This window comes from Camelus ferus, chromosome 16, assembly GCF_009834535.1.
Source record: "Camelus ferus isolate YT-003-E chromosome 16, BCGSAC_Cfer_1.0, whole genome shotgun sequence".
Classification (NCBI taxonomy): Eukaryota; Metazoa; Chordata; class Mammalia; order Artiodactyla; family Camelidae; genus Camelus; species Camelus ferus.
Genome location: NC_045711.1, coordinates 12,934,483 through 12,962,306, shown reverse-complemented (window position 1 = coordinate 12,962,306; position 27,824 = coordinate 12,934,483). Strand labels below are relative to the sequence as shown.

General features: G+C 49.6%; 1 protein-coding gene across 1 annotated transcript; it reads left to right on the top strand.

Annotated features, from left to right (window-relative positions):
* The first annotated feature begins 537 nt into the window (after window positions 1–537).
* Window positions 538–25,023, top strand: CCDC42 (coiled-coil domain containing 42). Its single transcript, XM_006176942.2, has 9 exons — window positions 538–1,287; window positions 1,388–1,458; window positions 14,756–14,985; window positions 15,281–15,386; window positions 15,699–15,803; window positions 17,758–17,955; window positions 22,308–22,529; window positions 22,649–22,807; window positions 24,757–25,023. The coding sequence occupies exons 3-9, from the start codon at window positions 14,903–14,905 to the stop codon at window positions 24,832–24,834; spliced, it is 951 nt and encodes a 316-aa protein (XP_006177004.1). The 5' UTR covers window positions 538–1,287; window positions 1,388–1,458; window positions 14,756–14,902; the 3' UTR covers window positions 24,835–25,023.
* Window positions 25,024–27,824: the final 2,801 nt, after the last annotated feature.

Genomic DNA, 27,824 nt, shown 5'->3' with positions numbered 1-27,824 from the left:
CTAGTGAATATAGTCATTCACTATATATATGTTCAATATTTTTCATTTTTTATATATACATATACACACACACCTGTGAATCAAACATCACAATCAAGGTAGTGAATATATGCATCACCCACAAAATTTCTTCCTCCTCCTTGGTAATCCTGCCCTCCTCCTGCCACTACCCTGGTCCTAGGCACTCACTGATCTGCTTTCTGTCACTAAATATTAGTGTTTTTAAAGACTATAGCATGTACACTTTTATGTCTGCTTTCACGCAGCAGAACTGCCATGACTTCCGACACCAACTGCCTGGAGTTACTCCATGGGCCAAGAGCACACGACTGCCCTCAGTTCAGACACCAGCCACAAGTTCAGGGGTCCCCAGGGCCACCCTCCCTTCTGACCAACTGGCTGCAAAGTTGGGGTTCCCACTCACCCCCTCGGGTTCAGTAACTCACTAGAATGACACAGAACCTAGGCAAGCACTGCCCTGACAATGACAGTTTTATTCCAGCCAAAAGACACAAAAAGCAGAACCAGCCACAAGAAGAGACACATAGGGTGAGGTCTGGGGGGTCGGTGTCCACGTCCCCTCCCCGTGGAGTCAGAACCCAGCACCTCTCAGCCCACTGATGTGACCAGACGCGGAGTGGTGACCACCAGGGAGACCCGCTAAGACTTGGCATCTGGTTTTTCCTGGGGCTGCATCACATCTTCATGGTTCATTGACTCGCTGGCCTGTGACTCACTCTTCAGCCCCTGTCCCCTTCCCAGAAGCCAGGCTGATGTCATGTGGCTCAAAGCCCCAGACTTCTATTCAACAACGTGATTGGTCTTTCTGGCGGGGCCAGGCCCCTCCCCGAGTCATCTTATCAGCATAGACATTCTAGGGTCCAGCACTGGTCACTTTACTAACGGACACCAGGCCCCGCCCTTCCTGAGTGACCTCATCATCATAAACACAAGTGGGGTCTGAGAGGCCCACCAAGAATAACAAAGACACGTTTCTAACTCAGGCAATGCCAAGGATTCAGAGGCTGCCTTCCAGGAACCAGGGACAAAGGCCAGTGAGCAGGCCCAGCAGAAAACATTTACACACACAGAACAAGACAGGACAAGCTGAACGTCAAGTGAGAAGTTCAAACAGTCTTTCAGGAAGTGTGGGGCAGGCATGAGGGCTGAGTGCTGGGATGTGCAGGAGAAAACCTCCTGGAGATGATGAACTCGGCCCGCACACTGCAGGCAGGACCGGCCATAAAGCCTGAGGTGGGACTTTTTAGTCTACTAACGAGCCACGAGGTCAGTTCAGCTTCATAAAGTGAAAAGCAAGTGAAATCCTTAGTGCGCAGCCTCATGGCTGTCAGAGGTACTGACGACTTCTCACACATCTTGGTTCCAGGTGAGAGGAAAGTAAATATTGGATGAACATTCACCTGTGTGCTCAGGCTTACTTAACCCATCCTATCCCAGGTGAGTTTTGCAGAACACTTAATCCTAGTGGGGTGGATTGGGGTGGGGGCATTAAAAAAGGATTCTGCGGCTGACCAGTTTGGGAAGCGATGGAAATATTGATTATTTAGAATCTTACATATTAGCAGTTAAAGACTCTCGAAAGCCCCATAGTCAACAGGCACCTTGGGCGCAGGGAACTCCTTCCCAGTGGCATCCAAATTCCAGCTTTGCACATGTCTACCATCACAGGCAGCAGCCTTGGACTTCTGCATCCCCTCTGCCCTGTGCACGGGGTTAGCGCATCCCCTCAGGCCTGAGAAGCCATCTTGTAGGGACTGCGAGGGATAAGCTGAGGGCCAGACACTGGGACTGCTGAGCGAGAACCAGACAGGAAGAGATTCGGCCCGCAGTTCAGAAGCCTCCCACCAGGGGGCACCAAACACACGAGGAAACCTCCGTCCTTGCCTCCCTGGGCAAACCCGGTTCTGTGCCCTTCCCAAAGCTCCAGGTCACGGTGAGGTTGGCTCCCCGAGGACCCTTTAGCGGATCTGGTGCCACTGCAAAGGTGGCTTTAAGTGAGAAGTAGGACACTTTCCGGAGAGGGGCCTGGGAAAAGGGCCAGGTGCAGCGTTTGCCCTGGACTTGGCGTGGGAGGCACAGGTACCAGCAGCCCTGCCAGCCCAGAGCAGCCCAGGTATTTCCTCCTGCGGAGACAGGCTACCCTAGTGCTGCTTCGTCTTGGTCAGGGTGGGTGGGAGGCGGTGTTACTGTGAAAAAATCAGGGAAAGTGGCTGCACGTCCCAAAGGTCCTTGGGCTGATGGGGCCACGTGGGGTCAGAGCCTAGCGGGTAAGTAACATCAGCTTCACAGGTCCTCAGCTCCTGCTCCTCTCTTCCTCCCACTCTGTCTGCCGGGTCTCACCAATTTATATCAGTGGCTGCAGAGAGGGTGTCACGGAGCGGGAGAGTGTAGCTCAGTGGTAGACTGTGTGCCTAGCAGGCACGAGGTCCTGGGCTCAATCCCCAGTACCTCCATTAGAGTAAGTAAACCTAATTACCTCCCTCCACCAAAAAAGAGGGTGTCACAAGCATTTACAAATTAGTCTGATCTTACCAGGCATTTGATGCCTTCTTTTTAATTGGTAGCTCGGAAATCTTTGTTTTACTGCAGCAAAAGGAATCAAAGTCAGAGTGGCCTGGGAGAGGAGAGAAGAGTCACCAGGTACCATTACTGCATCCAAACGGGGGTCCACCATCATGGACCACCATCGTGACCTCCACCAGTGGAAACAAGTGATGGGCTTTACAAGTGGAGGACAGACTGCAAAGGTGTGTCTAGCATCAAAGGGCACAGCCAACAGAGCGAAAAGGCAGTCTATGGAATGGGAGAGAATATTGCCATATCATACATCCAACAAGGGGTTAATATCCAGAATATACAAAGAACTACAACTTAACAACAAAAAAACAACAACCCAATTTTTAAAATAGGCCAAGGACTTGAACAGACATTTCTCCTGAGAAGATACACAAATGGCCCACAAACACACGAAGAGGTGCTCCACATCACTGATCGTTAGGGAAAGCAAACCAGGGGCATGGGGAGATATCACTTCATGCCCATCAGGATGCCTGCTAACAAAAAGGAAAAGGAAAGAAAACCACAGAAACAAAGACCCCCGAAAATAAGACGTGTTGACAAAGATGTGGAGAAATGGGAACCCTTGTGCACTCCTAGAGTGAACCAAAAATACTGCCTTTTTCTGAACGTCGCGTGAAGCAGCGTGTAGCTTAGTTGCGCCTGCGCCTGCGCCTGCGCCTCCACAGGATGACGATTGCCTCACGTTTTTCTTATCACCAATCACCCTGCCCCTGGCTTCTCATGCCTCAGACCACCCTGCCTCTTTATCCCATAAATACCAGGAGGCTCTCACCTTCGGTCTCCGCCGTTCGCTGACTCGTGGGTAAACCCTTTCTCTGCTGCAAACCTCGGCGTCTCAGCGTTTGACTTCCTGCACTGCGGGGCAAGCAGTAACAATATGAGGTACCTGAAGTGATCAAATTCACATAGATGGGAAGTAAAATGGTTTTTGCTCGGGGTGCGGGGAGAGGGAAAGTGGAGGCGGCTGTTTAATGGGTACAGAGTTTTCGTTTTCCAAAATGAAAGAATTCTGGAGCTTGGATGCATGACAACATGCATGTATGTAACACTACTGACCTGTACACTGAAAAATGTTTAAGACAGTCAATTTCATGTTATGTGTATTTGACCACAATGAACTTTTTTTTTAAATAAAAAAGGCAGGTCTAATGGAGGAAGGATCTGTCTATGCCTGAGTTTGGCTCGGAGCTGAGCGTTCTGGCATGGGGAGTGGGATTCCTAACTCTGCTCCTTTAACGCTAAGAAAGCTTGAGCTTCCACTGGGGGTGGGGCAGTGGGAGCTGCCTCCTTCCCTCTGCAGCTCCCAAAAGACTTAGCCACACCCAAACAATTTTAGGGCCGGGAGTGCAGACCTGCCTTACCCTGCGAGGAACTGGAACTGTTTGGGAAATGAAAGGGTTTCGGCACACTTATCTCCAGGGTTGCAAGCAAGGATAATGCCCTGCGTTTTCCAAAGCATTTTCCTCAGAAGGTTTTCAGGTTGTGATCTGACCTTTGGTTCCAACTATCATTTTAACCAAGGTTAAGTCAAAGCGTTTGAAGTCTACAGTTCCTATTTCCACAGCATCCTTTGTCCAGGGTTCTGTCTGGTTTCCTGTCTTTTTTCTTCTTATTCTGTAGGGGTGCCTTATACATTCTAGATATTAATCCTTGGTTGATTTTTCACGCAGGAAGTACCTCTGTTCAGTCTGTCACCCCTCTGTTACTTTTGTCTCTGATGTCCTTTTTAAACAGGAATCCTTGATTTTAATGCAAACTTAAACTTTCTCCCCTGACTGTTTTGGGGACCTTATTTAAGAATCTCTTACTAGCCCTGACTCCCAGGTGACAAAGCTGTGTCTTACATTTTCAGTATTGGAGCCACAGTTGTAATCCCTGACATTTCGGTCTTTAACCCATTTGGGGTTTCCCTCACATCTGCTTAAGGTGGGAACCCACCTTTCTATTTCTCCATCTAGCCAGTTGTTAAAATACCATATATTAACTACTCCATCCTTTCCTCCACTGATTTATGGTATGACCTCTGTATACCTAGATCTGCTGTCGAGTTCTCTGTTTGCTTTAATCTGTTTGCCCCTGCACAATGTCACACTGTTTTGAGCACTTGGCTTTGTAATATGCCTCAATATTGGGTAAAGTGTATCCTTCCTGTTTGCTCTTCTTTTTCAAGCTTTACTTCCCTCATAAAATTTGGAGTACGTTTGTCACCGTCCCTCCAAAAAAAACTCTGGAATCTTTATTGGAATTACATTGAGTTTGTACATTTCTTTGGAGGAATCTGGTGTCTTTCCAGCATTAATTCACCTTATTCATGAAAACGGCATGTCTCTCCATTTGTTCAAGTCTCCTTTATGTCCTCTAATAAAGTTTTAAATTTTACTTCATAAAGATCTTATGTAGTTTTCATAATATAAGATCCTAAATACTTGATAGTGTCTGACGCTGCTGTGAAAGGTAATTTTACTTCCTCATACGTTTTCTAATTGGCATCGACTGCTGCTGTCAAAGCAAACCCTGTTGGTTTGGGGATGCTGGGCACAATCTCCAGCTGCGTGGCCCCATCATCTCTAGTTCTCTGACTCTTTCCTGAGGTTTGCATTTAGTGTTTCTAAAGGATTTGTTCTTGGTTTTCTTAATTTTATCCACTATTTTTCTCTCTTTTCATTTCTGCCGTTATGTTTGTGATTTCCTTCCTTTTATTTCTGTGGGTTCACTGTGTTGCTGTATTTTTTTCCAACTTGAGTTACACACTTAGGTCTTTTGTTCTCAGTATTTCTTGTTTCCCAATGCATGTAGTCAAGATCTTAATTTTTCTCATGCACTGTTTTAGCACAAATTTTGACGTCGTAATTCAGCACAAACTTTGGTGTTGTAAATATTTCATAATTTCCGTTATCATTCCCCCTTGAGCCCAAGGGTCATTTTAATTTTTTCCTGGCAATGTGGGATTTTTAAGAGTTCTCCCTTCATTAAATTCTAACTTTATTTCATTATGGTTGGAAGATGTGAGCAATGTCGTAATTTGTAATTCGTGGAGATTTTCTTTGTTCAGAATAAAGAGTTATGTAAGTACATGTAATTTAGTTCAAGACTGTTAGTTGTGTTAGTCAAATATTCCATCCTGCTTTTTTGTGATCTGCTAGATGAATCATATTCTGGAAGATTTGTGCTGCAGTCTCCAAATGCAATTGTTGGTGTATCCATTTCCCCTATTTTTTTAAGTTTTATTTATTTTTTGTTGACGTATAGTTGATGTACAGTATTATATGTTACAGGTATACAATATCATGATTCACAATTTTTAAAAGCTATGCTCCATTTATAGTTAGTATAAAATATTGGCTATATTCCTGTGTTATACAATGTGTCCCTGTAGCTTATTTTATACATAATAGTTTGTACCTCTTAATCCCCTCCCCTCATTTTAGCTGTTCGTTGCTTTATATATTGGGGGGATGCATTGGTGGGTGTGTATGTGTTTATGACGTTTCTTGATTCATTATTCCTCATTAGTGTATAACATCTCTATTTGTCCCTTGTTATTTTTCATCCTAAATTCATTTTTTCTGCTGATGCTGAAACTGCTACCGTGGAGTTCTTTCTTATTTTAATGTGCCAGAATTTTTTTAACCTTTTATTTTCTAATTTTTCTTAAATAATCTCTTACTAAAAATATATTATTGCATCTTGTTTTTAGAGCCAGAGAGTCTCTATATTTTTATTTCTGAGATTAACTCATCTTCATTTATATATGTTAATGTTATGTTAGGACTTCTTTCTGCTATCTCATTTTATGTTTTCTATTTACTACACTTGACTCTTTTCTGTCTTTGGAATGGTTCAAAACTTCCTTCCTTCAATTGACAAGTTCTACTTTCCATTGGCAAAATCAAATTATTCTGTAGAAAATAACACATTCCATTTATACTCTTCTCGTGGTCAACCCTAACTTATTATGACCCTTACTTCTGTTTATTCTTTGCCCGGTCAACTTCTTAAGCTTAACAAATCTGTATGTTTCCTTAAACAGGACAAGTACCCTAGCATAATTTCATCACCCTCCAGCTTTCCTCCTCCATCATCAGTTCCCCATGCCCCTTCCCCAGCCATGCTTCTAGTACACAGCTTTATTTCTGAATTATCTGCTTCATATATATATATACACACCTATATGTACAATGTGTGTATATATATGTGTGTGTGTGTGTATATATTCCCACCAGGGGAGAAGCATTGCTAACCTTTTCTAAGGTATGTTCTCCTCTTTTACTTTGCATATCTCATTATTTCATTCTGGATTCATTTTCCATCTTCTTGAGGTACTTCTCTTTTAAAAATGCTTTCAAGGGAGATCACCTTTTGGAATGGTGAAGTGAGGATCTCGGTGAACCACTCTCCCATAAAAACAACAAAAATACTGGCAAAACAGCTACCATCAACCACTCTACACTCTAGAAATGTACCAAAGCCACTAAATGAACTGAAAATTAGCTACTCAAGGGAAACTACTGAACTTCTGCAAGACAGTGGCATCTGTGGCATTCTAACTTGGGGCTGTTCCCATCCTCTCTCCCTGCCCAGGCTGGTGGCCCAGGAGTCATGAAAAGTCAGAGATCTCAAAGCTGATGGAGAAGACCGACTTCTCTTGGAGCTCTGTTAAAAGCACATTCCTAGAGCACAGTCAATATTTCATCCAAATTAAAAGCTACCTGAAAAATCTCCATTCCCGAAGTGTTGTGGCTGTTTGGTTTGACTCACAGCCCAGTGGGCGGGGGTGGGGGGTGGGGTGAGGGTGGACTCTCCCTAGAGAATTACTACGAACAACAGCAATCTGCCCATAATCTCAGCTGCCCAAGGTTGTGATTTTGGTTGGAGCAAACAAAAGCCTGGCCAACAACAACGAAAGTTTTAAAGTAAGCCCTGGAGAACTAGAAAACCACAGGGAACTTTGCAAAGCTCAGCCGTGTTCCTGGGGGTCTAGAAGGCTGTGCCCATGTGCAGACCTTGGAAGGATGGCCCCAGGCACTCACCTCTGACTGACCTTCAGACCCTTCCTCTGTGCTCAGGAAGTGAAAGCTAAGTCTGTTTTGTAAACTGCCTGAAGTTTGAATGTCTGTCTTCAGACACAGAGCCCCTTGTCCATGGGCAGAAGACACATAGGCAAGAGGAATCTTTAGACCAATCATTGGCTTACCACCAAGTGACACTGAACTAGGAGTGAACCCTAGGAGACCAGACTTTAAAATAAGAACTTAAAAAAATAAAAAGGGCTAGCAGAGAGCTCAAGGGCTACACATTTCAGGGAATATAAAATCTATAGAATTAATTCAGGAAAGTCACCAACAAATAAGCAGCAACAAGAACAAGAACAACAACAAACCCAGTGATAACAACAAATCAGGGAAGAAAGAATCGGATTTCAAGTTGTTCCAATATATTGTTTTACATGCCTAATTTTTGACAAAAATTTACGAGATAGGCAAAGAAACAGAAAAGTATGCCATGTCACAGTAAAATAAAAGAGCCAGCAGAAAATACCCCCGAGGGGGGCACAGGTATTCAATTTAGTAGACAAAGACTTTAACTAAGCCATTACAAATACGTTTAATGAACTGCAAGTTACCGCGTCTAAAGAATTAAAGGAAAGTATGACAACAATGGCTCACCATGTAGAGAATGTCCACAACAAAAGCAGAAGTTACCAAAAAGGATCAAATAGAAATCCCGGAGTTGAAAACTATAATTACTGAAATGAAAAATCCACTATAGGTGCTGGGCTGTCGGAAGAAAGAATCAGCAACTTGAAGGTAGGTCAGCAGAGATCCAGTCTAAGGGAAAGAATTAATAAAAATGAACAGAGCCTCAGAGACCTGCAGGATATCATTAAGCATACCAACATACACATAACAGTCCCAGAAGAAGAGAGAAAAAAGAAGAAAATAAGGAATATTTTCTAAAATAATGACTAGAAACTTCCCAAAGTTGATGAAAATAATTAGTTTTGTTGTACTATGTCTAGGTGTTACTGGGTTTTTTTTCCTTAGATATGAGGTTTTTTTAAGTTGAGGTCTCTTCTGAAATTCCTTGGTCATTTTTCCTTCAAGTATTTCATCTCTCTCCATTTTTTTCTTCTTATGAAACTGCTGTTATTACTTAGCTTTTCTATTTTTTATTTCAATACTCTGTATCTTAACTTTTATTCTTTCTTTATCTCTTTCTGATGCCTTCTGGAAGAGCTGCTAAAAATGGTCTTCCACCCACTAACAGTTCTTTGTCTGTATCCATCTGCCATTCAACATACACATTAAATATTTCACTCAGTTTTCACATCCAGTATGTGCACTGAATTTGTTCATCATTTATGCCTGCTTCCAGCTTCAGGTTTCCAGTATCTTCTCTCATCTCTCTGAGGATATTTGTCGTGTTTATTTTAAATCCTTATTCCTTTTATTCACTGGTTTTGTTTCCCTTGGTACAGGTTCTTTAGTCTGTTCCCTTTATTTTATAACAACTGTCCTCCAGCATCTCATTACTTTTCCCTACGCGCTTGTATGTTCCTGGGACCACCAGTTACCTTGGCTGGCAAGGTGTACTTGGACAGTCAGAGAGTGTCTGGTGTTGCTGCCTGAAAGCAACCACCCCCCTTTTCCTCTCTCAACCACTCAGTCCTCTTTCTCAGTAAATCTTCCAGAACCTCCTCCCCAGACGCTGGTCTTTTTCAGGGACTGCCTCTGTCTTACAACTCCCTGTCCCTGGAAGAGGGCGCACTCAGGTGTGTCTGGCTTGGGTGCCTCGTATCTGCTCCAAAGCTGCCTCCTTCCCACCTCTCTGCTCTGAGCTGGCATTACATTGGCACCAGGCTAATGCTGTTTTCTTGCCAAACAGTAGAAATAGGCTGTGCAATGATCTTCCCAGAGCAATGTGAAGGAGAGAAATGGCCTAGTCTGAGCCCTGTTTTTTTGTATCTGGCCGTCTTCTGCTCCAGACAACCATTAAAGAGACAGAAGGAGAGAGAGAGAGATTCAACAACTTTCTGGTTTTCTTCTTAGTGTTTGTGTTCGGTTCAGGTATCCATCAACCTCTCTTTCCCCTCTGCAGCGAAGAGCCTCTCCTGGTTTGCAGTCTTGTGGGAAACCTGAAGTCAGCCTCATTTGGTGTCCTGGTTTTGCTCTTGCTGAAGATGAAGTTGTTTTTTTTTTTTTTTAATTTTTTACTTTTTGTTTGTTTTGGGGTGGGGGGAGGTAATTAGGTTTGTTTAATTAATTATTTCCAAGGAGGTGCTGGGGATTGAACCCAGGACCTCACGCATGCTAAGCGCACGCTCTACCACTGAGCTCTACCCTCCCCGCTAAAGATGAAGTTTAATCTCCAGGTCTCCATTCTTTCCTTCTCTATAATGAAAAGTTTGGAACGGGTGATCTCAGGTTGTTCTAGCTCTAAAATTCTGTGATTCCATGCAGTGCATGAAGAGGCGGCAGGTAAGAAACACTGAGATATTTTAAGGTTACATGGTTTCCAAGGAGATAAAGAGACATAAATGGGGGAACACCCAACAAGAGAGAGTTATTAACCAAAATGAATGTCAAGTTAGAGGGTGGAATGTCAGTCAGGTTTCAGGGAACGAGGAGAAGGGGGGATGTTGGCAGAGGTTCACAAGAGAAAGGGAAAACCACTGATTAGAATGAGGTTTGGAAGAGGATTAGCAGGTATTGAGAATGACAAATACGATTAACCTACCATGGGAGCAGATACAATATTTTCCTTCTAATTTATTATTAAATATTTCCGACTTGCCAATAGTGCACAGAAGAATATAATGAACACTTGTGTCCTCAGTGTCTGATCTAAAATATTACTCATTACCAGTACATAGTAACCCTCTCTCCACTGCCACCAGGAGGTAAGAGCCATTATCCAAATTTGCTGTGTATCATTCTCAGCAGTTCTTTGTACTTTTACTGCAGATATATATATATGGATTCAAGGGCAATATTTCATCTTTAAAGAGATAGGGTTTCATGTTTGAAAATGGAAGTATGACAAATATTGAAATACTTGTTTGAGGTTTAAAAAAAAAAAGCGTCAGCGCTGAAGGAGTCCCAGGGGAGGAGGATAATAAAAATAGATGGAATAACTTGGATGAGAGCGTGAGACGCTTCTTCCTGCTCATGAGGTCTCTCCTAGGTGATGGCATGGTGACTGGCAGGAGCTCCCGTAGATGGACTGAGCATCAGCCAGCGTCCTGATGGAGAGAGCCACGCTCTGAATACATCAAGGTCAGAAGGACAGGGCTGCTTTCAGCTGCTGCCCCGCAGAGCTGTTGGTTTGGACCAGTGGGAGTTCCCAGAAACACCAGCATTGGGAAATCAGGCATCAAAACACAGCAGGGAGCCACTTACCATTCAGGGACAAGCCACAGAGCAGGCTGAGGTTTGGGGACAGGCTCCAAGATCAGAGCTGACCCTGACTAGTCATTGAGATGAATACAACCAGGATTCTGCCTCATCCTTTCCCTGCAAGAGGCCCTTGAAACTGCCTCTGAAGGGGCCGGTCGTCCTCAGCCTCAGCAGATTGCCAAAATGGACTAACAGCGCCATTCTATGAAAAGATGGCTGGGTTCAGTGAGTCCTACTGGTGACAACACACTGGGGCCATCTGGAGACAACGCGAAGCTCCAGGGAAAGCCGCTAAGCCCTAAACCCCGCTGTAGAAAACAGATTAAAATGCACTTCCATCAACACTAAATATAATTTGCACTAAATATAATTTGAGGGGGAAAAAGTTAGAGAGTTTTGGTAAATATACTTTTGAAATTTTTGTCTATGAACAACTCATTTAACTTGCAATTTGCTTTGATTTTTCCCCCCCAAATCTGTGCATAATTGGAAAGTCTCAAGAAATGGGAAAATCAGATCCACAGATTACTTTCAAATGTGTGAAATGCTGAGTGAATGCTAAAATTAACAATTCATGAAGTTGGACTATTATGTTTGTATGCATTTAATTAAACATTTATTCTTTATTTTGTGGTTTCCTCTCTGTATTCTAGAACCAATAATCATTTCCAGGCTTCAGACATTGTTGTAGGCTCTTGAAAAGCTCACAGCTTGTGCCCACAGTGCCTGGAGGATAAACAGCCCAGTTGGGGAGGCTTTACTGGAGGCGCCTGGGTCTGTGGGCACTGTCTGGCTCCTTTGTCCCAACTCTCCACTCATGGGCATTTGTGATGGTAGCGGGGGCGATGTCCTGCAGACAACATCCCCAGAGAAAGTAACCAGAGTTTGTTTATTCCCTGTTTTCTCCCTCAGCCACCATAAAAGTGGAGACCTTGCTTTTTCACTGCTGTATCAGTCTCTTCAATAGGCGGTGCTGAGAAAACTGGATGTCCACATGCAGCAGCATGTGGCTGGCGCCTTATTTTACTCCATACACAAAAATCAACTCAAAACAGGTTAAAGACTTCAACAATAAGACCTGAAACTGTAAAACTCCTAGAAGAAAACCGAGGAAAAGCTCCTTGCTACTGCTCTTACCAATAATTTTTGGATTTGACACCCAAGCTCAGGGCAACAAAAGCAAAAATAAACAAGTGGGACTACATCAAACTAAAAGGCTTCTGCACAGCAAAGGAAACCATTCACAAAATGAACCTATAGACTGGGAGGAAATATTTGCAAACCGTATATCTGGTAATAGGTGAATATCCAAAAAATATAAGGGACTCATACAATTCAACAGCAAACAAACAAATTTAAAAATGGGCAAAGGTCTTGAACATTTTTCCAAAGAAGTCATACAAATGGCCAATGACTATATGAAAAGATGTTCAGCATCACTAACCATCAGGGAAATGCAAATCAAAACCACAACGAGAAACCACTTCACATCTGTTAGGATGGCTGTCATTCAAAAAAAGAAAAGAAAAGGGAAAAAATGAGTGACAAGGATGTGGAGAAAAGGGAACCCCACACTGCTGGTGGTAATGTAAATTGGTACTGCCATTATGGAAAACAGAATGGAGCTTCCTCAAAAAATTGAAAATAGAACTGCCATATCATCCAGCAATCCCTCTTCTGGGTATACACCCAAAGGAAGTGAAATTAGTACCGCAAAGATATCTGTGCTCCTGTACTAATTACAGCATTAACACAATAACCGAGACACGGAAACAACCTACATGTCCATCAACCAATGAGTGGATACAGAAACTGTGGCTTATATACGGACATTGGTTTCCATCAACCGAAATCCATTAGGAGATTTTTCTAGAAGCCTCAGAGGCAAATATCAAGATGGAAAAGGGGGTTAGGGGTGGGGAGTGGTAAGAAAGCTGGGCTCACCCAGGGAGAGAGGAGGATGGGAATCTGGGAGAGCACAGACTTCTGTAAATCCCAGACAGTCCTGCATCGTGACCCACATCTCAGGGAAAGGCAGTGGGACCCCAGGGAGGGATGGTGGTTTGTGATCGGGATGGATCACGACTTTCGTGAGAGGTACAGAGGAAGCAACAGAAGGAGCTCCAGGGGCAGGAACACGGTGATGTCTTAGCAGCCGCCTCGATTCACCAACCTGGCCCTGGACCACCTGATTCATAGATGCAGCCAAGGACGCGTCGATATACCAGGGCAAACAGGTGATTCGGGAAACAGCGAGCCGCCTCCTCACCTCTGGAAATGACATTACACACCCCGGGGAGGCGGAGGGCCGGGGTGGAGGTTGGGGGAACCCCAAACAGACTGCCAGGCTCTAGGGATTAACAAGGAGAGAAACATACTCCTTTGAGGAGCTTATAATCGTTACTGGAGCTCTTGTTGTCACCGTGTTGGGTCTGTTTCTTGGAGGTGCTCTGGGTGAAGAACCATCTCTGGTTGGTGGGGCTTGGGGTGGGGTGGGATAGTGAGGGGGTGGGGCTGGGTGCGTTCTGGGCGGGGTGGGGGGTGTCCTGCTGCCTCTGCTGGGCGGCCGGGCTGGCTGGAAGCGGCGAGCTCAGGAGCGGAGGCTGAGGGGTGAAAATGGGAGAGGGAAGGGTGGGCCGCGCCCCCCACCACGTCTCCTCCTGCTCCGGGGCCAGGATTGAGGGCAGACTCGGGCGGCCAGCAGGGGGCGCCAGAGGACCGGCAATGCCGCGGGGTGGGCTTGCAAGGCTCCGGACCCCAGCCGCACCCTGGCTCCGCATCCCAGGCCCGCAGGGAACCGACGCCTCGCGGCCAGCGGGGACAGGGGAAGCTGAGAGGACCAAACAGTCCGGGAGTCTGTGCCGGGCAGCGGCCGGCTCGAGGTCACGGCCGTCACTTCCGGGCGGGGACCTCAGGGCGTCGGCCTCACACACAGGGTCTCAGATTTAGACGCTGGACCTCAGGCCAAATGAGCTCAGGCCCGATGCTCTGACGGGATGAAGGCAGGCAGGCATCATAAAATAAACACGTAAAACATCCGACAGTTATGTTACCACGTTTTGACATTTCATGTTTTAATATTCCGCCAACCTCAAAACATGGCTCTGAGTCTCTTACCCTCTGAGAAGCCTCCTCCTGGGCGTCCTCTGTCTCCCAGGGATGGCCTCTTTAGTCCCCAGGCTTCTTGCCTATCCGCCCCACCACCCCCAGCCCCTCCCAACACACACCCCTACACATCCTTCACCCGCCACTTGGTCCCTAACTTCAGGCCTTCTCCCATCTTCCCACAGGTCCCATGTGTCTCTGTCCATCCCCACCCCACATCATATAAGCACCTCTGTCCTTCCGTCCCTGACTTCTTACCCACCTGTCCCAGCCCCAGCCCCCTGCCTCACCCTCACACACACAGCTGGGTCCAGGAGGCAGGCCCCAAGGGCAGGGCTCCTTCACAAGGATGCCTCTGCCAAAACCCCTTTCTCAGCCAGGGACACCCAGACCCTGCCTCCCAGCCCTGGGAACCAGCATCTAATGGAGCCTCACTTCTTCCAAGAGCTCCTGCCCAGGAACTGCAGGAGCAGAGAGAGCCAGACCCCAGCAAGAATGAGGTCACTGGGGACAAGGGTCAGAGGGCAAAGTCTAGGTTCCACTTGCGGTTTACAGAACCAGGAAACCTGTTGCTAGGTAACCAGGTCTCCCAGCACCCTCCCCACACAGTATCCTGAGCCACGGATCGTCAGCCTCCAACTGTCTTCCCCAAGTCTGTCAGACACCTACCTTCTGTGGGACCCTGAGAAGGAGGAGGAGGAGGAGACAAGCAAGAGCCCAGCCACCTGAGCCACCTGTGGCTCCACCACCCCCCGTTTCACTGTGAAGATCCGGCTGCGGGCTGTCAGGTCACTGCTGCCATGAGCCTGGGCATCATGGAGGAGGAGGATCTGGCCGAGTACTTCCGGCTGCAGTATGGGGAGCGGCTGCTGCAGCTGCTGCAGTGAGTGCTGGAGGGCCCACCCCGCGCCCCACCTTTCAGCCTGCCCCCCCACTCCTATAGCCCAGCGCCCCACATCACCCCGTACTGACCCACCCCATCACACCGCCTGGCCCTAGATGCTTCCCAGTCGCCAGCAAGGCCCCCTCTCCCTCTCAGCACACCATTCCTTCCACTCAGGTGGGGGAGGAGAGGACCCCTTCCCTCCCCATGGGTGTCTATCTCCATGGGTTCCTCCCGGTCCCAGGCTGCCCATGTGCTTAGAGTCCACGGTCCCTCTTGCCTGTGTCTTGGGCAGGAAGTTCCCCAGCATCGAGGACCAGTCAGACTCCCCATCCATCCGGCTGCTGGAGAAGAAGAAGGAGGCCAAGATCCTGCACCATGCTATGGAGCAGAAGAAGGAGGTGAGTGACTCAGGTGGAGGGCAAGAAGGGCCACAGGGCCCAGGGACAGCCTGAAGACAGCCTTCTGTTTTGTGGGCGGTGTTGGCTAGAGCCAGGAGTCCTGGGTAGTGGTCCTTTGTTTCCTCTGCAGAGCACAGAAAGGATCCACGTTTCGGGGTACCAGCGTCCCGGGATGCTCTGTTCTGAACCAGATGTGGACGTGGGGTGGAAAGCAGGCACCTGGGGACAGAGGCTCTGCGGCAGGGGATGCTGGGGCCTCCCTTGGTCCCCATGCAGGGCTCCTTTTGACCTCTCTGCTCCCCCCACCCCAAGTCATTTCAGCGCAGAATGGAAACGCTGAACCTGCGCTGGGAGGAACTGGGCATCAAGGAAGCCCAGCTGAAAGCCCACATCCAGAAGTTCGAGCAGTTCATCCAGGTATGAAGGGGTGGGCCCTGCTGCAGCCACACGCTGCCCTTGGCCAAGTGGCTCCTCCCCCTCCCTCCTTCCCCTAGACTTTGTGATGCCTCACCCTGGCTTAGAAGTCTCCTGGTGCTCAGCAATGCCTGGAGCTTCCCCCGTTATGTGCCCCTCCCACTGCCCTGTTTATAATTTCCTGCTGCCCTGCCAGACTCTGCCCCGTCTAGATTGCTGTTTCCTATTTTCTTGTCCATAGCTGGTACGTACAGTTTATCTGGTGAGTGAATGAATGATGGATGATGAATGAATGAATGTGCCACAGTCAGGGCCAGGCACTGGGGGATACAAAGATGAGTCAGACCAGGTTTTAGTCCCCCGAGCTCACTCTGCCCCTCCACCCTGGCACTGAAGGCCCAGGCAGAGGGCATGTAAGAACTAGGCACCAGGGGAGAGCTCAGTGGTAGAATGTGTGCTTAGCAGGCACGAGGTCCTAGGTTCAATCCCCAGTACCTCCATTAGAAAAATTAAAAAACAAAACAAAACAAACTATATACGAACCAGGCACTAGAGTCCATTCTGAGAAGATCCCTAAGGACTGATGTAACCATTTTAAAATCCAGATTTCTCCAGACCTGCTCCAGCCAACACTTGCTGAGCCCTGAGGGCTGGCCCAGTCCTGGGGGTAATTGCTGGACTCTTCCTTCAGGGAAGCCCTGCTCTCAAGCATCTTTGGTCCCTCTCTGTGCCTAAACCAGCTGGGAAAGGAGGCTGATGGACCAGGCCTTATTCTCTAGAAATCCAGTCCTTACTGGCCAGAGGAAAGCTCGTGGAGTGCTTGGGGTAGCAGGAGACTGGAGGGTGAGGGGTTCTCCAAATCCTCACAATCCTGGAGGGTTGGTTTACAAGGACGGACCCCTGGAGCCCGTCTCTCCTTGCTTTCAGCAGGCCTGAGGTTGGGCCCAGTCAACTGCATTGTTAAAAGTATCCCCGGGGGATTGTAATGCACAGTCGGACTTGAAAGCTACTGGTTTAGGGCCCTTCTGTCCTCTCCTGCACCCACGGGGCAGAGCGCCTTCCTCCACGTTCCCCAGATGCCACCACCACACGTTCCCGTCCGTGTGACTCACAGGAGCCCCTGGAGGGGGAAAGGAGTCACACAAATGCAGCGTGAGAGGTTCGTCCCTAATCTTGGAAGGAGGGCTTTGCAGACGGAAGGAGAAGGGGGTCGGCCCAGCTAAGCCTCGTGTCTTTCTGTCCGGACATCGAATTGCCTGCACCACCTCCTCCTGTCCCAGCCTGAGGCCAGGCTGCGCTCCAGGGGCATACTCTCCAGAATGGCCTGGCCCCTCTGGAGTAGGCCCGCCTCCTAGCTCACAATTGCTCCAGCTTTTGAGAGGAAGAGAGTGGCTCCTGCCTCTCGTTTCTACAGTGGGAGAAGTTGAGGCACCAAATACCAAACTGGGAGAAAATTCGGGCCTCCCAAGCCTGGGTCCAGGACTTTGCCCCATGACACCCGGCCGCCACTAAGAATAGGGACAGAAACTTGGTCAGAAGGGTTCCTGCTCCCACTTCCGGACTTTCTCAGCCTTCCCCGGGTGGCATTCTCTCCAGACACTGAGCCCAGTGCAGTGTGGGGCCTCCCCAGCCCTTCCCCAGGCCACTCTCGGAAGGCCAGAGCGCAGGTCTCACAGAATCAGAATCACTTCCTGTTTGTTGTCACCAGGCCACCTTCAGCGCTGGATTAAACCTCTGCCCTCGCAGCGTTCTTGGCCCACCTCAGTCCGCTGCAACCCCCCCAACCAGCTTCAGATAACCTTGGAGATGCTCTTCCTTACACCTCCTCCCCGACATGGGCGGCCTGGCCAGCCCTGACCATCCTCGGGGTGGACCGAGGCCTTGTGGGGGCCCCACCGGCCTGGGCCCCAGGGAGGGCAGGGCCCGTGCCTGACCGGCACCACCTCCCCGGCCCCAGGAGAACGACCAGAAACGGATTCGGGCCCTGAAGAAGGCCAACAAGGAGCGAGAACTCAAGAGGCAGTGCGTGCATGAGCTGGCCAAGGCCAAGCAGGAGATAGCGGCCCTGCGGCTGGAGCACCAGCGGATGAGCGCCAAGCTGCAAGAATACGCCATCTTCAACAAGTACCTGGAGAAGGTGGTGGAGAACTCGGAGGTGCGGGGAGAATGGCGGGGGTGCCTTCCTCAGCGCCAGCCCCTCTTCCCCGGGGGCCCAGGCTATGGCAGGAGAGGGGAGGAGGCTAGGGACCCTCGCAGGGATGGTCACCTGCTCTAGGGAGACCCCTCCAGCCGAGGAGGGCAGCTGGGAGAGGGTCGGGGGCCTGGTGGTGGATCTTTGTGTCTGTGAGTGACATCTGTGTCCCTGTCTACATGGCTTCTGTCTACACGTGCGTGTTGGAAGAATGAGGCTCTGTTTTGGCAAAACGATCAGCTTTGCCTGCATTGGATGTGACCCACACTCTCCCTGCTTCCCCTCCCCCCTGGTGTTTTTTGGTTTACTTGAGAGTAAATGGGGAGACAGAGGGAGAGAAACTGGAGAAACACCAGCCCCACGCAGAGCAGGGGCGCTTGGCCTGTGCTGGGCCCTGGGCGGGGTGCTGTGCTCCAAGCCTCGCTCAGCCCGCTTGCTCACCCGGGAGGAAAGCCAGTATTTCACCCTGTTACAAGGAGGAAGTGGAGGTTCAGAGAGGTCAGGTTACCAGCTTAAGGTTGCACAGCTTAGAAGTGGCAGAGCCTTTGCTTCTAACCACTCATCTGTGGGTCCCACAAGGCCACTGACAACTGCTCTTCCTCAAGTTGCCTTGTCACCAGAGTTGAGGGAACCTCTTGGCCCTCTGCCCACGCTTCCTGCAGTATTTGACACCGTGGATGCCTCCCTTGAAACATACCTGTACCTTTTCCTCTGGGACTCCTCCCCCCTTCCCCTCCTTCCTTGCTGCCTCTGGCCCTTCCTCCTCAGGCTCCTCTTTCTCCCTCCTTCCTTAAAGCTCCCTGAGGTCTTTGTCCCAGACCCTCTGCTTTTTCCCTGAGCGATTCCCCGGGCCTCCCCTGGATGGCGCCACGTCAGTAGCTCCCCACCCTGGGTCCCTGCACCCCGGGGAACAGCAGCAGGGCCCCTCACCAGGGTGGAGGGAAGTATAAGTTGTGCCCTCTGGGTGGGAATCCATGTCCTGTAGGGGCCACTGGGACACAAAGGATGCACAGCTTTTTAAAAAGTCCTGGCAATTTCCATATAGAACCACTAACCTGATTTATTTATGCACAAGTCCCAGATTCCGTTCCAAGGTTCTACCTGCGGTCCGGTGAATTGTCCCGTTAGTAACTGGGCTGGGGGTGGGAGGAGGGAGGGAGGACTACTCTAGTAAAGCAGCAGATAAATGGTGAGATATGACTCAGATTTAGAGCTGGACAACGGTGTGTCTTAGAACTGAGGAGACTGGCCCGGCTCTCGGTGGCCTGGATCTCTCACCTAAGCTGCAGTCCCCTCCATCTAATTTATTGAGTCCACAATGGCTTCCTGCCCGCCTCCGGCCGGCCCTGCTGCTGGTGGGTCCCGTACTGGTGAATGGCAGGGCCCCCACCCACAGCCCCGCCAGAACTCGGGCCTCATCCCTGATTCCTCCTCCTCCTCCCTCACTCGCCACAGCCATCAATCAGCAGATCTGGTCTGTTCTGCCTCCTAAGTATTTCTGGAATCCAGCCCCTGCCCCTTCCTCACCCAGACCAGAGATACCTCCCCTGGAGTTCAGCTTGGCCTGACTCCTGGCCACCAGCCTGCCCGGCATCCTCCAGCCAGCGTGACCTCTTTCTCTTTCTTTCTCTCTCTTTCCTCCTTCCTCTATTTCTTTCAAAATATTTTAAGCGTACTGAAGAGTACACAGCAATATATAGCAGCACCCAAGTACTCACCGCAGCTTCGTCAAATCTTAATATTTCCCCCTATTTGTACTTGACTCTTTTCTTAAATAAAACACAGCTGGTCATGGAAACCCCAGTGGGTCCCCCTTCCAAACTCCATCCTCCTCCTCTCCTCAGAGGTAACCAGTATCCAGATTTTTAATTTCTCACTCTCATGCTTATTTTTATTACTGGTGACAATAGATTACATTGTCCACAAACTATGAATAGTATGTCCATGTCCTTTTATGGCTTCTTTCTCCCAATCAAATGATTTAAAAAAATAATAACTTTGTATTAGGGGAAATTTCAAACATACACAAAAGTAAAAAGAATAGTCTATTGAATGCCCATTACTCACCACCTAATTCCAACAATTATCAACTCATCGTCAGCTCTCCATCTCTGCCATTTTAAAGCAAAGGGTATTTTTTTTTCACCCATAAGTATTTCGGTGTATAACTCCGAAAGAGCTCTTTTTCACATCAGCACAGTACCATTGTCATGCTTGCATCCAGTCGACGTTAAAATTCCCCCAGGTATTGCACAAATGCTTTTTGTACGGATGGTTTGCTCCAACCAGGGTCCAGACAAAGTCCCCACGCTGCATTTGGCTGGTACGTTTCTCAGGTGTCACAGATGTTACTGTTCTGCTGGTCAGAGGAAACCAGACATAAAAGAGGACATACTGTGTGATTCCACTGACACGTTTAAAAACAGGGGACGTGAATCTTTGGGGACAGAAGTCACAGTTCTGGTTTCCTCAGTAGTGGCGGGGGCAGGTAGTGACTAAAACAGGGCTGAAGATCTTTCTAGGGTGCTGGAAATGTTCTGAGACCCTTTCTTCATGAATTAGCTAGAATACCACCATCCAGAAAAGGACTTCATAAAGGGAATCTTCCCTTCATCAACTATTTGATGACCATATGGATCTTAAAGAAAAAGCTTGTTAAAGGTTTGATTCTTTATTACAGTTTTCGGAATAATGACTGGTCCTCCAGCATCCTCCAGAAGTGCCCTGCCATGTTGTTGGTATCACTGTGAACTCTTTTTTTTTTTTTTTTAACACATTTGCTGTGTTTCAGTCCTTTGCACTTATTCTTACTGACGTTCAAAGGGTCCCATCTTTGGACAGCGGGAGCCTCTCCAGGTCGGCACCTGAGTCCTGTTGACATCAGCACTGAGTTTTAGAGAGGTGGTCCTGGTTGCTCTGATGTAGCCCGTTGGTTTTAAGTGTGGTGGACCGTTGCATCTCTCAGAAGTGCAGACAGTAAGTGATCTCTCTGCTTGCTCCTTTACCGGATGACTTCCACACTCCTCAGGGTTTACTGGGCACTTTTTTTCCTTCTCCAGGGAGATGTCTCCCTCCCCAGCTTGAACTCAGGCCATTCATGCGACACTCTCTTCCTCATCCTGAACTTGCCCCGCACACCCTGTCATCTTCACCCAGGCTGTTCCCTCTACCTGTACGACTTCTGCACCTTCCCCCGCCTGCCCTTGCCTGGCCATCTTCTTACCTCTGGTCTCATTTTAGCCATCCCTTCTCCCAGGACATCTTCTCTGCCTGTTTCCATCTCTAATGCTGTGTTAAGTGGCCCTTGCCTTCAGAGGATATATCTGAGGAAAGGCTAGCGGGGCAGTTGCCGGAACACCAATCTATTGCTGGAAAAGTCATGAGATGCAGAAAGTGCTCAGGGAGTGTCCCCTGGGTGGCTGGAAGGCACACTTTGATAAAACCCCCGGGGATGTGAGTTGGCATCTTGGAAGTCGTGCTCATACCACCTTCTAAAGAAGGGTTGGTGCAGGGCTTCTGTTCTGCTGAGTGGGGCCGGCAAGTTAGGGCCAGAGTGACGTGGCACTGGACCATACCGGAGAAGGCAGGCAGCTGAGCCTGGCCAGCCACCTGCCCCACTTGTAACCTCTCCAGCCCCTGGTTGGAGGGAGGCCACCGCAATTGGTGAACGAATACCAGAGAGCATCGTGCTGGAGATACGCCCCAGCAGTCTCCTGCAGTCCATCCCCCAGTCACCGATAGGGCTTATCACGCTGTGTTGTAACTGACTACTCCTCTGACCTCTCTCCACGCCACGCCCAGTCGTAGGCCTCACAAAAGCAGGGTCTGGCTTCCTTATCTCCTGCTCTGCTCCTAGCATTTAGCAGTTTCTGGCTTATAAGTGGTTCGTGGGCCATTCCTGCTGAATAGGATCTTTACTGCATGGGAGGCATCTCAAAATGCACCCTCTCACCCCCCACTGCTGCCATCAATTCTCAGCCTAGATCAGCTCGGGGAATTTCAGAAGGGTTTTTAAATCTGGGTCTCTGAGAGTGGAGCCTCGCAGGTGTCCTTTGTAAAGCTCACAAGTGATTCGAACAAGCAATCAAGACTGAGAACACCAGGTTCAGTTGCACGTGCCCCCAGCACGTGGCCCACGGCCCATTCCAACCCAGGAAGAGGGCAGCAGGACGCCAAGGACGCCTCGCAGCCTCTGCCCTGTGTCCTTGGCCCAGGGCCTCCCTGCCAAGCAGAGGCAGCGAGGCTGGGAGTTGGGGGCTTGGAGTGGGGTCGGGCCCCCGGGGCAGCGGTGCAGTGACCCCAGTCCCCCGCCGCAGTTCGAAGAGATCCACGAGGTGATAGCGCGCTACAAGACGCTGGTGAGCATGCACCACGACCTCATGCAGTCGGCGCAGGAGGGCCAGGAGAAGATCGAGCGCGCCAAGGCGCGGCTGGCGCGCTACAAGGAGGAGAAGGACGACGAGATCCTGCAGCACAACAACGAGCTGGCGCGCCTGCAGATGCGCTTCGACCGCGCGCGCAGCGACGTCATCATCTGGGTGAGCGCCCGGGGCGGGGCGGGGGCTTCCGGGCGCAGAGGGAGAGAAGGGCACACGCACACGCACACGCACACACTCACGCTCACAGTGCTCACGCCCCGCCCTCATGCCCTCCCCAGGAATCTCGTTGGGCACACATCCAGAACACAGCCGCCAAGAAGACCCTCCTGCTTGGCACCATTAAGATGGCAACTCTGAACCTCTTCCAGATCGTGAGCAAGCAGCTGAAGGAGGCGACCTTCGTGTCCCTGGACGACACGCACAAACAGCTGGACATGGTAAGAGGAGGCCCGAGTCCCTGGCCAGCTGGGTCCACTGAGCCAGGTTGGTTATTCATTGATTGAGTGGAGGGACCACCCCCAGAGTCGTGGTTCTCAAATTTTAACAGAATCAGAATCACCTGTGGGCTGAGGCGTATTGCTGCGCTCCACCCGGAGACTCTCAGCATGGGCTTCAGAAGGGGGCCATTAATCTAGAACTGGGAGCAAGGTACCACCTAGGAAAAGGGACTCTGCAATAGGCCAAGACCATTTGAATTCAATATACTGCGTGTGGAAGTCCCAGCATTATCTCTGAATAAAGCCCAAACTGCTTGGAGCAGCATTTTCCAAACCATATTTGGCAAATCCTAGAATTCCAAGATACTAGTAAGTTTCCTCTGGGGGAATAAAAGGACTCTGTGGACTAAAAAATTTAGAAAAATCTAAGTTAAATGAAGTTGGATGGTTTTAAAATACAGGACTTCACACTGCCTTTGCTTTGGCTCTGCCCTGAGACTCTCCAAGACATTAAGTTTCTAACACTTACTTGACCATAGAGCCCTTTTGAGGGTACGTATTATAAAAACATACTTTGGGAAATACTGGACTGTCTTCTCTGTAACCTTGGGAAAGTTACTTTAATTCAGTGATTCTTTGTTTCCTCTTTTGCGAAATAGGAATTATATTGGTAATAGTAACAGTATTAGCGACTAACGGGGTCGTTGAGAGTTTTGGACAGTCTGGGTAGCCCCACCTTGGGGAACACTACCAAAAAGGAAACATTTTAGGACTGAGATCTTAGAGGCCATCGAGGCCAACCTTTTCTCCATCTTCCCTTTTTAAAGAGAAAGAAACTGAGTCCCAGAAGGAGGAAGTGATTTCCCCAGAGCTGCATCAGGACCCCAAGTCTACCTTTTTTTAATTGAAGTATAGTTGATTTATAATAGTGTGTTCGCTTCAGGTGTATGGCAGAGTGCTTCAGTGATACCTATATATGCATATCTATTCTTTTTTCCAATTCTTTTCCATTATGGTTTATTACAAGATATTGAATATTGTTCCCTGTGCTGTACAGTAAATCCTTGTTTATTTTATATGTGGTTGTTGTGCGTCTGTTAATCCCATACTCCCAATTTATTCCTCCCCCACCTTCTCCTTTGGTAATCGTAAGTTCATTTTCTATGTGAGTCTGTTTCTCTGTTTTGTAGGTTCGTTTATACTATTTTTTTTAGATTCCACATGTAAGTGATATCATATGTCATTTGTCTTTCTCTGTCTGACTTACTTCACCTGGTATGATAGTCTCTAGGTCCATCCATGTTGCTGCAAATGGCACTATTTCATTCTTTTTTTAATGGCTGAGTAACTTCTCATTGTGTATATATACCACATCTTCTTTAACCATTCATCTGTTGATGGACATTTAGGTTGGGGGGACCCCACGTCTTCTGATTTAGGAGGCTGTGTTCTTTCCACTGTGTCGTATGGGTGGTGTGTTCTTTACAACAGAAGTTAGTGAATAGAATTTAAACTTCTCTTGATAACTCAAGATTATCATAATGAGCACCGATTCTGGGTTTCAAGTAAATGACCGCCTTGAAGGTTGTTAAAGTGCCGAAAGCTATCTGCCCGGAAACCAGCTGACCCCTTCCTGCTAAACGCTCTTAGCTCAGTCTGCTCAAAGCTCCCTCTGCCTCCCTGTTGTTAGACTGTCAGCCTGTACTTCACCCTTTCACTGTGTCTGCCTCTAGGGTTCCCAGATCCACTTCTGTTTATCACTTCTAGTCTGCTAAGCCTGATTCTCCCTGTCGTCTAAAATAAATGTCAAGTGATGGAAAGTGGCCTCAAGAAGTCGGTCACAGGAGAATGGTGACTCCTTACAGGCAGGTTACGCCCAGACATGGTCCGTTTTTGAATGGGTGGCCTTTTGCCGGCTGGGGTTAACTCCAGTCCCTTGGCCTTGCTAGATCCAGCAGTTTATCCAGGACCTGTCAGACATCTGGGCAGAAGTGAAGAAGAAGGAGCAACAGCAAGTTCGGGTTTAAGGAGCAGCCATGGTTCTGGAATGTTCTGAGACAGAGACTGAGACAGAGTAAGTTCCTGGTGACTTGCCGTCCAGTCAGCCCCGTCCAGCTCTCTGGGACCCCTGGGCTTTTCTGCTGGTGAAACCCCTGTTTATTTCCTCTGCCCAGCCCAGCCCTGAAAACATTAAATTCTGTAAGAAGTTTGTTCCTCAGTTCTCTCTCTCTTTGGTGGTTTATTCACGGGGAAGAGGGTCTACTGAGGGGAGATGCCCCCAGAGCGCCCCCTCCTGGAGCTGGTCACGTAGGCCGCCCAGGTCTGGTGTCTCCCAGGCTTTGCAGTTCACACAGGAAGTATCCACGTGGCAACACGCCGGTGGGTGAGTACACAGGACCCTTCTTCCCTCTAGCACCTCCGTTATTTTTTTAAGTTGATGTATCCAGCTGGGGTGCAAAGACTCACCAGAAGCTAGGGCGGCAGCTTCCCAGGTCAGAGTGCCAAAGGTGGCGGCTTAGGAGCTCCTTCTTCCCTGACCTTGGGACGAAGCCCTGCTCTCCCGCCCCGCTGTGAGCCCTGAAACAGGCGACGTGGTATCAGCAAGGCCAGGGCAGGGCAGGGGGCGGGCCGCCAGACGACAGCACTGTGGCAGGCTGCAAAGCTGGCTGAAAACCAGCAAAACTCAGCTGAGTGGAGTCAAATGTAAAGTCTTGCCCTAATGGTGAGAGACTCAGCCACCCGTTTTGAATCACCCACGGCAAAAGGCAGCTCAGAGTCCGGGCAGAGGGAGCAGGCTTTCTCAAGCATGTATTTCATGTACATCAACCCCGTGACAACTGTGTGGCACCATTACCACTGGATGACCAAACGGGACACTTGCCCGAGGACACTGGCTCCAGATGACCAGGTCAGGGGTCACATTGGGTCTGCCTGCCCCCGGCCTTTGCTCCCTTCGCCAGGCTGCCCCCAGGAGGCAGAGGCTCCGCTGCTTTGCCCTCCAGCGTGGGCTGAGGAGCCGGCCTGGACTAGGCCCCTGGGTCCAACTTGGCCCTGTGACCCCGGAGGGCCTGCGGGGAGTCGGTTACCCACAAGGGAGCCTGCAGCGCTGTGGGCAGGGGCACCCCTCCCCGTTGTCCTCGCCATCTTGCAGCAGCAGCAGCCACATCCCCTGGGAACTTATTAGAAAGGCAAATTCTCAGGCCCCACCCTAGCCCTGAGCATCGGGAACTCTGTGGGTGGACCTAGCCCTCTGGGTTTTAACAAGGCCTCCAGGTGATTCCAATGTGGGCTCAGGTTCAAGAACCTTTCGAGTGAACCAACCACTTTCGAGGACCTGGGCTCCTACACGTGCGGTGGGAGCTGTCAGTAACACCACCTGAGTAGTCGGCGTGCAGTCGGAGGAGCGGCCGCAGCAGAAGGGAGGCAGAGCCGTGGGTAGAGAAGCGGCTTTGTCCCAGGGATGGGACCTGAGGCAGCGTGGGCACCGGTCCAGCGGTCTCTGCACACCTGCTGTCTTCTAGTCTGATGCTGGAGCTTGAAGCCCAAGGAGGGGTAGGAGGTAGGTGGGAAAGAAATATGGACATAAAGTGGGGGAGATGGAGACCGAGTCGGAATCCACACCCACAAGCTGGGCTCACAAGGTTGGACAGGGACCCCCGGCAGCTCTCTTGGCCCTGAGCCTGGCGGGGTGGGCATCTGCAGAAGTGGGACCCGGATCCTCGAGCAGCCACACCTGCCCAGGAGCCGGAGATGCTGCGGGAGGGTCCGGGGAGGGAGGGGCCGCCACGGGCCACGGCCTCTGGAGGATGGGGGGAGCAGGCAGAGTAGGGCAGCACATGTGAGCCTCCCAGCCCCCCGCGGGAGCGTCTGTGACCACCCCCTCCTTGGAAACACCCAGGGAAAGGAGTTTGGGGCAAGGAAGTGCAGCCTCGCTGACCTGCTACGTCCCCAGGCCTCCACACGACCATTATCTGCTTCAGGTGAGGGAAAGGAGGGGATGGAGCTGGCTGGCCCTGGCCAAAAGGACTTCCCTCTGGAAGGGAATTGGACTGTGACCGAGCAAGGGCTCCCGGGCTGGCTGCGTGGAAAGCCAAACCGAACGCAGGTGTTTGCAGCAAAATAAGGGTTTATTTGCAGGGCGCTAAGCAGGCAGCTCATGCTTAGAACTCCCCAGTGGCTTTCAGGGAAAGGTTTATAAAGACAGAGGGAGGGGAGAGGGTCGTAGGATGCCTGATCAGCTCGTGGACATTCTTCAGATTGGTTGGTGGTGAGGTAACGGAGCGATATTTTGGGAATCTCAATCATCAACCTTCTGGTTCCATTCAGTCTGGGGTCGATGTGCTGTGGTCAGCGTGTGGTCTCCATCCTCCACCTGGTGGGGGTCTTAGCAGAACAGCTCAGAGATGTGCATCACATTGTGATCTGTGTCCTTTCAGGAGGAGCTTGGGGTCCTGTGACTTTGTCCTAATCGTTAACTGCTGGATTCTGCTCTTTGGAACTCGGGAAGGCCGAGGAGACTAAAGCCTTTTTTCTACAAACAAGAAGCAGGGTACACGGAGGGCCTTTTGTACCCGGGAAGGCCCCACAGGGTCCTGCTGGGTTTCAATTGATCCTCCTCAATCCTGAGGGGTACTGAAGCCAGACAAGAAAGGAGATCAAGTTTTGGGTAGAGATGGTAATCATAAACTCAGCAGAGGAGTTCAGTGTTAGGGGGACTTGGTTTAGGGGACTCAGAAGGGAAGAGGTCATCTCGAACACCCAGGGCAGGCAAGTTCTGGGGGTGATTGGTGCCCAGAAGGGGATGGGAGAAGCCTCCCACCAGAAGGAGGTGTCAGGGCCCTCCAGAAATAGGGTTGTGAGTGAAGGATGTGCCTCTGAAATAGCTTCCCCTCACCTTTGCGCCCCCGGAGCTCTGTCCAGGGAGGCAGGAAAGGGTGTACTGCAGACGGTTACCCCAACCCCCCACACACACATCCCCCACCGTGTTCTGCTGTATCTGTGAGGTGGTATTTGAGAC

What these genes read in the sequence shown, in the direction of transcription:
- CCDC42 (XM_006176942.2), top strand. Translation starts at nt 14,903, where the DNA reads ATGAGCCTGGGCATCATGGAGGAGGAGGATCTGGCCGAGTACTTCCGG. An exon ending in CTATGGAGCAGAAGAAGGAG is followed by an intron (nt 15,387 to 15,698) that starts GTGAGTGACTCA and finishes CCCCACCCCAAG; the next exon opens with TCATTTCAGCGCAGAATGGA. An exon ending in AGGTGGTGGAGAACTCGGAG is followed by an intron (nt 17,956 to 22,307) that starts GTGCGGGGAGAA and finishes CCCCCGCCGCAG; the next exon opens with TTCGAAGAGATCCACGAGGT.